General features: G+C 46.1%; 2 protein-coding genes across 2 annotated transcripts in view; one reads left to right on the top strand and one right to left on the bottom strand.

Moving 5' to 3' along the window:
• BPI (bactericidal permeability increasing protein) overlaps window positions 1–4,896 on the top strand; it is a 31,616-nt gene extending 26,720 nt beyond the window's left edge. Inside the window, exons 13-15 of the mRNA XM_060078051.1 lie at window positions 1,662–1,725; window positions 3,316–3,392; window positions 4,858–4,896. Coding sequence (XP_059934034.1) covers window positions 1,662–1,725; window positions 3,316–3,392; window positions 4,858–4,896 — 180 coding nt within the window. The remainder of the gene's footprint in view (window positions 1–1,661; window positions 1,726–3,315; window positions 3,393–4,857) is intronic.
• A 4,741-nt stretch (window positions 4,897–9,637) lies between these two features.
• Window positions 9,638–10,491, bottom strand: LOC132475999 (serine/arginine-rich splicing factor 10-like). Its single transcript, XM_060077701.1, is given in 2 exon segments — window positions 9,638–10,457; window positions 10,459–10,491. Coding segments are annotated over 2 exon segments (789 nt in total). The 5' UTR covers window positions 10,477–10,491; the 3' UTR covers window positions 9,638–9,686.
• Window positions 10,492–12,608: the final 2,117 nt, after the last annotated feature.

Here is a 12,608-nt window from a genome sequence, read left to right as displayed (position 1 = left end):
AAGACACAGTGTGCTAATTCTGTCCACAGCACTTTACTGCACATGGCCCGAATCTTCCAGAGAGCCTCTTGCTAAAGCTCTGGAGAACATTTCCTTAGATCTCTGAAATGCCCCCAAAGGTTTCTACTGAGTAGGTGCCTTATAAGCCACCCAGCCCTGAAGTCAGTCCCAACATCCCCTCCAAACCCAATGGACATCCATCCAGCCACTTCCATCTCGTAAGATTGCAACAAACAGAAGGGCCCAAAGCAACCTCATTGTATTTTCATGGATTTACTGGTGCCAAGGCTCTCATGGTGGCAGCTGGACTCAGTTGGTGACTAACTTCTGCTTCCGCAGAAAATAAAAGTTTAAAGTTCCCAGATTCATGAGAAGAAGGGCACCACATTTGATGAGCCCAGGGGACTACAGTCTGGGGAAGGAAACTCAATTGTCCTAGAAACAAAAATGTACATACTTACAAGTTGTAAATGTCACCACTACAGGCAATCATCTTGAGGGTGTTACATTATTTTTGAATTTTTTCAATTATAGCAAAAGCAAAACATATACATTATAGAAGAGTCAGAACCTACAGATTTGCAAAACAAACAAACAAAAAATAAAAACCATTCCTGTTTTCACCACTTAATTAATAATTTGGAGTACATCCTTCCTGACTTTTTTCTATGCATATTTACTAACAGAATGGAATTACATGGTTTCTGTAGCCTACTTTTTCTTTTTTTAAAAATTTTTATTGGAGTATAGCTGATTTACAATGCTGTATTAGTTTCTGCTGTACAGCAAAGTGAATCAGTTATACATTAGCCTGCTTTTTCTTACTCAAAAAGATATCACAGGGGCCTCCCTGGTGGCGCAGTGGTTGAGAGTCCGCCTGCCGATGCAGGGGATACGGGTTCGTGCCCCGGTCTGGGAGGATCCCATATGCCGCGGAGCGGCTGGGCCCGTGAGCCATGGCCGCTGGGCCTGCGCGTCCGGAGCCTGTGCTCCGCAACGGGAGAGGCCACAACAGTGAGAGGCCCACATACCGCAAAAAGAAAAAAAAAAAAAAAAAAAAAGATATCACGAAAAATTTGTGCTGATAATTATATTTCTACAATATCATTTTTAATAGGTGCATAGTATCTCTTAGTATCAAAGTGCCACCATGTTCCTCAGATGATTCCCCAATTGTTGGACATGTAGGTTGCTGTTAATTTATTGTTTTGGTTCTATCTATTGCACTACTTCATTTCCTTAGGATAAATGCCTTAGAGGCATGTTTGCTGGCCCACCATGCACACACATTTTTAAGGCTTTGGATGAACATTGCCAAATAGCCCTCAAAAAGTTTGAACTAATTTGCTCTCTAGCCCACAGTGTCTGAGCGGGTGCATTTTCTTATGCAAAGTTTTTCACATTTAAATACTCTGTGAAGACCTTCCTTACCTCAGCCTTGCCCCCTACAGTCTAGAATGTGATTTGCATCTGGAACCTTTAAAGCAAAAAGGGTCACTCTGGTGACCTTGATGGAGCTGCAGAGTTTTCGCGTCACCCCTGTGTCCATCTCTCAACGGTTTTCCCAGCTGCGAGGTTGCCCTGGGTGGGAGGGAGGGTGACGGAGGACAGCTGATGCTACAGCGCCCTGATGTGTGTCCCATCCTCCTCATGACCCCCAGGTTGAATTGCTGCAGGCTATCATGAACTACGTGGTGCCCACTGTCGTGATTCCCAAGATTAACAGTAAGGAATTTTGGAGAAAGGATTAATTTTCAGTCCTGGGGGAGAGGCGGGGTGGGGGTGGGGGGTTCGGTCCTGAAACCACCGAATACCCAGCCCCAGCTGTGGTAGCTGGAAGTGGTGCCTCAAATGGACTTCAAATGGCATCTGACCCAGAAAAGGGATGGGAAAAAGGGTTGAGTTCCTCCTATGTGCCCATCCAGCCTTTTTTTTTTTTTTAAGATTTACAAAAATGTTTAATATACTGTTGTCTGTAATAGGAAAAACCGAAAACAACCAAAATCAAAATTAAGTTATAGGAGTCATTAAGTAAATTATGGCATACATTAACATTATTGAATATATAAAAATTAAAAATCACATTCTTTTTTTAAAATTTTTTTTTAATTTTTAATTTTTTTATTGAGCTTTTCTCAGTCTTTTATTATCCTTTGCATATGTTCACACACTGTGATCATACCATGCATAAGTTTTTTACTCTAGTTTTCTAATTATTCTTTCTATTATAAGCATATTTTTTTTTTACATCTTTATTGGAGTACAATTGTCCCACAATGGTGTGCCAGCCTCTGCTTTAAAACAAAGTGAATCAGCTATACATATACATATGTTCCCATATCCCTTCCCTCTTGTGTCTCCCTCCCTCCCACCCTCCCTATCCCACCCCTCTAGGTGGTCACAAAGCACGAGCTGATCTCCCTGTGCTATGTGGCTGCTTCCCACTAGCTATCTATTTTACGTTTGGTAGTCCCTAGAGACAGGGGATAGCAGTGGCCATCAGTTTTCATAGGAGGAAATGGGAGATCAGAGAAGTTAAGTGATTGTTCCAGGTCACAGAGAAGGTGAGAGATGGAACTGGGATTTGATCCCAGCCCTGAAGCCAGAGCCCTAGGTCTTTTTCCAACTCTGAGAGAGAAGGACCAAGGAAGAAGAGCCAACCTGGGCTAACGCTTCCACTCAGCTCACTCACTGGTGAAACCCCTGACCTTGGCAGAGCCAGGGGCAAGGGCACACATAGAGGCCCCCGTGCTGTGTAACTAGAACACTTAGAAATTGTAAATGAGAACAACAAATTGTTACATATAGTCTCTGGCTCCTCCTACGTTGACAAATGCAGCTTCATAATGACCCGAGGGGACCAGGTTGGAGTTTAGAGTTCTCCAGAGTTTCACAGCAGAATGGGGTGGGACGGGGGAGCTGGACCACAGCCCGTTTCCAGCTTCATCCCAAACGTGGAGGGGCTTCATGTGCATACCCATCACATGTCCCCGGAGGGCGTCCACAGCCCAGCAAGCAGCCGCTCCGGCTGTCACTTGGGCTGGATGTGCACCAGCACTGCCGGCACCCTCAGGAGGGTGGTCTTGGGGCTGAGGGGGCGGGAATTCAGCAGTCCTGGGTGCTTGGAGCGCGGCGGAGGAGAGAGTGGGAGATTCCAGGCAGCCTCTTCACAGGTTTCTTCCCGGAGCCGGGCCAGGGGAGCTGCCGGCCGGCCGGGCTGTCTGTCTCGGATCCCTGTCCCTCCCTCCCTCTACCTCCCTCTTCCCTACAGAGGAAGTACCTTAACCTTAACCTCTACCTTAACCTCCAATGCAGAGAAGCTGCAGAAAGGCTTCCCTCTCCCACTGCCCGCCTCCATCCGGCTCTTCAACCTGGTGCTTCAGCCTCACCAGGTGAGTCCCCAAGCTCTCCTTCGCCAAACCTCCCATCACAATAGGCACCTTCCTCCATGTCAGCTCTGGATCAAGCGCCTTCTACCCTTGCAATAATCCCAGAGGGTGGGCGCTGTTACTAAACAGAGAACAGAGGCTAAGACTCAGAAAAGCCACACGGCCATTCCATGAAGTCCAAAGTCAAAGCCAGTTCCCTGCTTTTAACCATGGGCTGCACCACTCCCACCCTCCACTTGGTAAAAATGGAACTCACGTGGTGGCCCCAAAGCCTCTTTTATAAGGTGGATGCACTTAAATACTTGACAAGTAGGTGTCACATGCCTTCCTTTGCATCCAGCAACCTTTTAGGCCCTGGGCTATAAAGCGCAGGGTCTGGCAGATTACCATACCGGGAATGGACGGCCTACTCTTCCCTTTCCCTCAGCCTGACCCCCCAACAGCCTCTGACACTATTTTCCCCATCCATGGAATGCTTTCTTCTCTTAGCTTTGAAGATTCCCTCTCCTGGTTTTCCAGCCACCTCTCACTGGGCTGTTTGGTCTCCTTTGCTGGTTCCTCCTTCCCCTACCAGTGGGAGTTCTACAGGGTTCCTGCCCCAGCCTCGGCCCTTCCCCCGCTATTGCTTTCCCTGGTCGCTTTCATCAACTCAGGCTCAACAGCCACCTTTGTGCCGCCCAGTGACCCGACCGTGCTTCCAGTCTCTTCTATGTGCCCAAAGTGTACATACGCTGGTTTCCTTGGTGCCTCCATCCTTAAACCCACTGTGCCCCAACAAAGCTGATAACTCTGCAAGGAAACCATCACCCACTCTTACATTCCTTACGCTGTCCATGGCTTCCTGATGGGAAACCTCCGCCCAGCTTCCTCTCTCTCTCTCACGCCCAACATCCAGCCTGTCAATCCCTGATTCTTTAAACTTAATGGGAGAACTACCAGGGCTAAGAGACAGTAGAGAAATAGCTGAGTGAGCAGAGGAAACACATTCCCCACGTTCCCTACATTTTACCAAGTTCATTCTTAAAATAAAAAAATGACCCCATAGGCACAATTTAATGCCTTCATTTCTGAAAATCCTGAGTGAAGGGTAGGAAGGAGCAAAAGAGAAGTGTTTTTGCAACTGTGACTGCAAGGAGGGCTCCCTGGAGCTGCCAAGAGGCAGGGATGACAAGTGAAGGCCTTCCCAGCAGCCCGGGGGTCTCCACGTCTGAGAAGAAAACAGCTGGCAGAGAAGCTGCTGACAGATTCACGGGCCTTGGCAGCCACTGATGTGCAGACCCCAGGGGTGGGACGCCAGGTGCCCCCCGCCCCACTCACTCCTGCCTTTCTGTCAGCAGACAGGCCTGTGCCATTCTCTGCTTCCCAACAGACAGGCTCCCAAAATTTCCTTCTAAAAACCCAGCATCCCCATATTCACAGATGAGGGGTATTCTTCCGCCTAATGATGGTCTTCTCATCTCTCCCCCAGGATTTCCTCCTGTTCGGTGCAGATGTCCACTACAGCTGAAGTCCCCATGGGTGCTGGGGGCTGTCAATCACATCGGGAGGTGAGGGGCTGTCAGCACCCTAACCCTGACAGGCCCCATGGGGCCCGGGCTCCCTCCCTCCAGGCTTTCCTCTCTAGCTCTTGACTCGGAGACTTGCAAACTTCTCTGAACTCAGATTCAGAAATGATCTAAACATGGGAACCTTGTTCCTTGGAAAAGTGTGTGGTGTGTATTTTAGGGATTATGAATTTCTTTCAAGGGCTAAGGCTGCATGGACATTTCCTCCAGGAATTGCATTTCAATTGTAATCACAATATTTCTCTTTGTGCTTCACACAACATTAAAAAAGCAAAACAACAAAAACAAAAACCCTGTTTTTTCTGTGGAATTCTATGTGATGGTATGGTTTCTTCTTGTTTTATGTCCATTCATTCGTTCATTGGCTGTATGCAGTGTGGCCAAGATACAATCACCTCTTTTTAGTTCTCTAATTTCTTGAGCCCCCCACATGCCTTCCTTAGCAGAAACTCCCACTGTCCCTTTTTGAGGGCATCCCTCATTCAACAATCCCCAAGAATAATTGGGGTTTACTTAGTCCAAAGGGAGTGGGTCTTGCTTCCTCATGTCAGGCAGAGGTCTGTAGAGTGGCTCTGTCCATTGGGCTGTTGTTCCTGCCACTGCCACATAGCGTCGCTGTTGAACAGTGATTCCGCACCGCCCATTGTCTTCCTGTGTAGTCATCTACCGCGGCTGTTGCTCCTGTCACCACCAGGCGGGGTCGCTGTTGAGCGCTTACCCTGCACAGCCCGTTTTCTCTGCCCCACACTTGGGCTCCACCTTGATGGCTCTCTTAGTCCATGCTTTCCTGCCCAGCCATTGGGCCCAAAGCAGAACACTGAGCCAGGGGACAGAGCCCTGTGGAGTTTTTAGTCAGTCACATTCTCAGCTGCAATTAACACTTCCCCATGACTCTCCAGGCTGCTATGGAAGCCCGATCACCAGCCCAGACTGTTGTTGGACTCTTGGTGAGTTTCCCTGGGGACTTTGGGCCATTTCCTATCATGGAACATCAGGTGTGGCTATCTCAGGCCATTAGATGGGTCCTAATAGCACTGTACTTGAAACTGGTTGAAAATTCCTGGAAAGCCTCCTTAGCTGTTGACATTTGGTCTGAGACCAGAAGAATGAAGAAGAGTTTGAAGCAGGCAGTGGTGTACGGATGACATAATCAGATTTCGTTTTAAAAATGTTTTTTGTGTGTGTGACTTCTGAAAGCATTAGAAGGGCAAGAGTGGAAGGGGGTGGGCACAAATTAGGAGTCTGTTGTCCTTCAGACTTCATCCAGGCTGGTGCTGGTAAAAATAGAGAGAAACATTGCAGTGAGGAAAAGCAGATAAAAGACTTTGATCCTCTGTTAAATGGAGGTAGAGAATCTGGGGCCACAGGGGAAGGGAAGGACATTGATCAAGCACAGCATACTAATGATTTCATCTAATCCTCACAGCACTTTCCATCCCCCAGGGTGAGATTTGTTCAGTCCTTGTAGATTGAATCACTCCCCGGATTACACATCTGGTAAGTGGTAGAGCTGGGATTCCTGCCTTTTATGTCATCAGAACCCATGCTGTTTCCACTCCTTCCAGATGTCCGCATCTTGCCTGTTTAGGGCTTGGCGTATTGAAGGCAGGACTACTGGTTTCAGTTGCCTAGGCCGTGCACTGCAAAAAGGCACCAGGCTGAGGGAACAAAACCCTTTCTCTAATTTGTCCTCCAAAAGGGTACACTTTTTCTGTTTGCCAAAGACTAATGGAGGCACTGAATAGGAACAGAGAAAAGCAGCTTGTTAGGCTGGAAGAGGGCGAATAGAGCACAGCATGGGATGAGGCTGGGAGGCCGTGAAGACTGTTAAGGACTCTGGATTTTGTTCCAAAAAATAAGGGGAGCCACTGGAGAGTTTTGAGCAGGAGAAGGACACAATCTAATTCACATTTTTTAAAGACCCCTCTGGCTGGGGTGGGAGCATAACAGATAAGTAAGGGGACATAACCCTGCCTTTTCCCACCCTCACTCCCTCTCCCATCATTCTCTTTGGAGATGGTCAGCCCCTTCCCACGCCTACCCTCTACTTTCCAAAACATTCAGGCAGCCCGTGCCCCACTTTCTATAGAAAAAAGTACAATTATTTCTTGGATCTAAAGACCTGTGAGTGGGACTTCCCTGGTGGCTCAGTGGTTAAGAATCCACCTGCCAATATAGGGGACATGGATTCGAGCCCAGGTCCGGGAAGATCCCACATGCCGCGGAGCAACGAAGCCCGTGCGCCACAACTACTGCAGCCCGCGTGCCTCGAGCCTGTGCTCCACAACAAAGAGAAGCCACCGCAATGAAAAGCCTGCGCCGCGCACCATAACAAAGAGTAACCCCCACTCGCCGCAACTAGAGAAAGCCCATGCACAGCAACGAAAGAAAAAAAAAAGACTGGTGAGTGGGACACAGTGTGCCCTGGAGACCTCTTACTAATGGCTGAGAAATATGCAGTTGTTTGGAGGTCTGATGTGAGGGGCATCCCCCCAACACACTCCAAATTATCTGCCACGCTGCCTACAAAACCACTGTTGGAGTGGCTTCTCCCTTCAGGCTAAGCACTGCTCACTCCAAATGATGGCTAACGGGTACAGGGTTTCTTCGGGGGGGGGTGCAGAAAATCTTCTAAAATTAGATTACAGTGAGAGTTGCACAACCCTGTGAATATATAGAGCTGGCCAAAAAGTTCATTCGGGTTTTTTTTTTTCCCCTTCATTTTTTTTTTATTATAGCATGTTTGCTTAATTTACAGCAAGCAGAAAATAAGCTGGGTCTTGTTTTGATCCAAACATTGATGTTTTAAAGGTTGTACACAATATTTGTTAAAAAGAACATATAAAAATACCTTTTTAGAAGCTTCTATAAGAAAGAAAATACAAAGTTTAACCCCACAACTTTCCTCTTTGCTAGAACTGCAAACTACTGCTACAGTTTTAAATAGACTTTTTGTTGTTTGAACTATACATCCAGGAAAATCTAAAAAAATTAAAGAAACGTGCATATAAATGATTGCATAGCAGAACATGAACATTAACTGCAAACAGTAAAGAAATGAAAGTTAGAAATACTATCAAATATACAAAGGTTCTAGAATCAATCCTTTAAACACATTCCACAAACAGTATTTAAAAACCACCTTTTGTTCTTTACAGGCAAGGCCTAGATTACTAAAACCAAAATTGAAAAAAGTAATCCTCTAAAAGGAATGGTTTCCCTACAATATTTCTTACTTATTATGCCTGTAAGCAAGCAATCTAAAAATTTTAAGGATGCCAGCTTTTATTCTGAAATGAGATTGGACACGTCAAGTCACTTTTTATTGCCCCCAAATGATCTCGCAGAGAGATGTTAGAAATTATAAAGAGTTAGGGTATTATTTTCATCAGGTACTACATGGATAATCAGTCAAAACCTCAAGAGATGTGACTTCCTTAAAATTAGTTTTTTTCAGAATTATTTAAAATCTCATGGCACCACAGAATCACGTAGAATGGGAGTGTTGTCTTTTTACTTGCCTCACATTAAATAAACTGAGGCGTGAAGAACAAGCCTCCTTCATAAAGATATGGGCAAATTTTGATACAAATGCACACACCAAGTGCTTTAAGCATCAAAATTCAGTCCTTTTACACTATGCACACACACAAACAAAACCTACTTTGAAAACACTTTACTTGCTTTTAACAGCAGTGAGAAAACTAAGCAATATTATGGTCAACAATGCTCCTTAAAGTTTAGAGTAACTGCATAAGAGCATTCTTTTCCCCTTAAAATTATTTCTGCCATCATCAACCTGCCCAAATTTTAAGGTGGGTTTTTCCGATGTTTCTATGGTTCCAAATCTTCACAGAAACCAGAAAAGTGAAGGCTCCGTGTTTCAATCAAAAACTCCATCTCCCTGAAAATGCTACTTAACCCAGTTGGCGTCATTCCCAGAGACAATGGGGTTAACAAAAGAACTATTCCACACTGTGCCATAAATTATCATCGTGGGTCTCGACACCTTGACAAGACAAAAAGGTCCACCCTGGGGCCTCCCTGGTGGCGCAAGTGGTTGAGAGTCCGCCTGCCGATGCAGGGGATACGGGTTCGTGCCCCGGTCTGGGAGGATCCCATATGCCGCGGAGCGGCTGGGCCCGTGAGCCATGGCCGCTGAGCCTGCGCGTCCGGAGCCTGCGCGTCCGGAGCCTGTGCTCCGCAACGGGGGAGGCCACAACAGTGAGAGGCCCGCATACCGCAAAAAAAAAAAAAAAAAAAAAAAAAAAAAAAGGTCCACCCTGAACCTAAATGTGTCTAATTGGGTCAGTGTTGTACGGTGGCTACAACTTCACTTTTGTATCATTCTACCTTATTAGCAAGCTACATTTCTAGGTTAACAGTTCTACCAAATATGGATATGAAAGTTTATTTTTAATAAGACAATGTTGCAAATTATGGTCAACCAACATCTTTTCACCAATACCTCAAGCATTAAAAAATGAGAATCTTTACAAAAATATACAGAGACACCACAAATTGGTAGCTGCCCATAACATTAAACAAACTGGACTCTTAAGAGTGGCTTCTCAACAGCATATCATTTTAATAATAACCATTGCCTGGTACAGGGAAAACTGACAAGTGTTTTTTTTAAGCATCATTGCAACATTGTATTCCTGACAATTTAAGTAAACCAAACTATGAGTAAATGAATGATACATGCCTAAAAATATCATGGTTTATACTATCAGTGGCCACTGGACTTAGGACTAGTCCAAGACCTTGATCTAGATTTTGACCTAGACCTAGACTGTGATCTTGACTGAGATTTGGATCTAGGTGGTTCTTTTTTCCTTGATTCCTTTTCATATCTTGAGCCAGACTTATAATGTGTTTTGGAATCTGTTTTAGAGGTGCCTCTAGTTTTGGTGTGAGATGCAGACCTAGAACATGATTTAGCCTTCATTTCTTTCTTGGGCTGGGACTTGGACCGTGATCTTGAATTGGATTTAGATCTTGAAAAAGATCGATTTCGGTGTTTGAATCTATCATTGTCGGAATGGCTTCTGCTACGCCGTGGTCTTCCAGTCGGTCTACTGTTTCTAGGACTATAAGATCTTCTGTAGTTGTAATCAAAGGAACGACTTCTTGATCTCCTTCTTTCATAACTTCAGCTTCTAGAACGTCTATATCTGTCATAATCATCATAGCGTGAAGAACTATACACATTTCTCCCTTCCTTGGCTTTCATCTGATTTGGAGTCTTTCGATCCCCCTGTGCAAACTGTATTTCAATCTGGCGTCCACAAATCCATTTTCTGTCCAAATTATGTAAAGCATCTTCTGCATCACGAACATCCTCAAATTGAACATATGCAAATCCTCTTGGAGGGCGAGTGTAGAAATCAAGTGGAACATACACATCAACTATAGGACCATAACGACCGAATTCGCGTCGTAAATCTTCAGACCTGGTATCGTCCGCCACGTTCCTTACGAAGAGAGACGTGTTGGGGGGGACGCAGGTACCGGGACATGACGGCGGCGTGGGTCTCAGCAGGGACACTAACGGGCTCAGCAATCCGTCCGCAGCTCCGGCGCCAGATCCTCGACACACACAGCCAGAGAGCTCCGCTCTCATTCGGGTTTTCCCGTTAAAAACCTGAGCAAATTTTTTGGCCAACCCTAAACTAAAACCCACTGAACTGTACACTCGAAGTGGGTGGATGTTATGGTATGTGAAATATGTTGATAAAGGTGTTTAAAAAAAAAAAAGAATTGAATTGTCCACTCTGGACTGCCTAAAAGCTCATCATCAGAGCAGCTTCACTTCTGGTTAAGCATTGCCCACTTGGGGCTCCTTTTGGCAATGCTGACTTAAATATGAAGGAGGGGTACCCTACAGGGGGAGAGAAGAAGGCATGTCAACCCAATCCCTCTTGGGCTGCACAACTTTCCGAATGGCACTTAACCTCTCTAATCCTCTATTTCCTCCTCTGAGAAGTAGAGGTAAAACCTTGCCCTTGGGCTTCCCTGCTTCCCTGGTGGCGCAGTGGTTGAGAGTCCGCCTGCCGATGCAGGGGACACGGGTTCGTGCCCCGGTCCGGGAAGACCCCACATGCCGCAGAGCGGCTGGGCCCGTGAGCCATGGCCGCTGAGCCTGCGTGTCCGGAACCTGTGCTCCGCAACGGGAGAGGCCATGACAGTGAGAGGCCCGCGTACCGCAAAAAAAAAAAGAAAAACCTTGCCCTCCTCTGTGGCATGAAGTTGTTGTGAGGAATGAGTGGTACCATTGATGAGCTCATGCCATGATGGTTAAATGCAGAAGCTGTGGTCCCAGATGCTGTGGATTCAAATCCCTGCTCTGCTGTTTACCAGCTGTGTGACCTTGAGCAATTAAGCCTCTGGCCTTCAATCTTCTCATCTGTAAAATTAGGATCATAATAATACCCATCTCAAAACGTGGTTATGAGAATCAAATCTATGTGAAATCCGTGGTACAGTATCTGACAAGCAGTAATCAAAGTTGGCACTAAATATTAATAAACCCACTAATCCTCACTCTACTGTAAGGACTCTATCCGGCTTGCCACAGTTCTCTTCCCAATGCCTGCCGTACGGGTGACACTCAATAAATATTTATTTTTAAAATGATCTAGGATTTGAATCCAAAACCACTTTGTCATGATTTTCAAAGTATGATCCAGGGCTGCCTGCCTGGATGGGCCTGACCCCAGGAATCAGAACGACTGCCTGGCTAGAAATCTGGGCTCAGTGATGCATCCACTGTGTGGCTGGTCTTCCCTCCCTTGGTCTCAGCCTCCCCTTCCGTAAAAGCAAGGGCCCTCTGGACTTCCAGGAAAGGAATCCAATAAAGTGAACTCTGGCAAATATTAAAGAATCTTTTCTTGCTGAGACATTTTCATTTTAACAGAAGCTCCTTAGGGTCCCGAAAGCTATTAAGACCTGGTGAAATGAGGCTATGGCTCGGAGTTTAGATGCTGCCAATGGCAGAGGCGGAGGAGGGGTGGAGGGAGACATGGGAGGGTTTTCAAGTTCCTTAGAGCTTCCCCGGGGTGAGAGGCTGTGTGTCCTCATGGCCAGCCCTGCTGCAGTAGGTAACATCTCCTGGCATCCCAAGTAGGTGACACAATCTCAAACCACATTGGATCGGCAGTGACAGTACTATTTTTTTTTTCTGTAAATCCACATGCCTCAGGGCTCATGCATGTGTGTGTGTGTGTGTGTGTGTGTGTGTGTTCATGCACACACATCACAGATCTGCAGGTGACTGGGTTGGGAGAGGGGGCAGTCATAGACATCAAACTCCAAAGTGCCTACGGAGCTCCAAAAAGGCAGGTCTTCACGACATCCTTCTCTTCAATTAGAGCCGATGTGCTCAGGAGTGCAGGCACCATCATAGAAAACTGCCCTGAAAATAAGAGTGAACAGAGGTATAAAATCACTGAGCTTGGGGGGAACTTGGAGCCCATTTAGTCCATTGTTCTCAAAGTACGGTCCAAGATTGGCACCACCTGGAGCTTGTTAGACAGAGTCTCAGCTACCAAAGGAACGTGATGAATCAGAATTTGTATTTAACAAGATCCCTGGTATATATATACATACCACAACTTCCTTATCCATTCATCCGTTGACGGACTCTTGGGTT

The sequence above is a fragment of the Mesoplodon densirostris genome, chromosome 16 (genome assembly GCF_025265405.1).
Source record: "Mesoplodon densirostris isolate mMesDen1 chromosome 16, mMesDen1 primary haplotype, whole genome shotgun sequence".
Taxonomy (NCBI): domain Eukaryota; kingdom Metazoa; phylum Chordata; class Mammalia; order Artiodactyla; family Ziphiidae; genus Mesoplodon; species Mesoplodon densirostris.
This window is presented reverse-complemented; position numbering and strand designations above follow the sequence as displayed.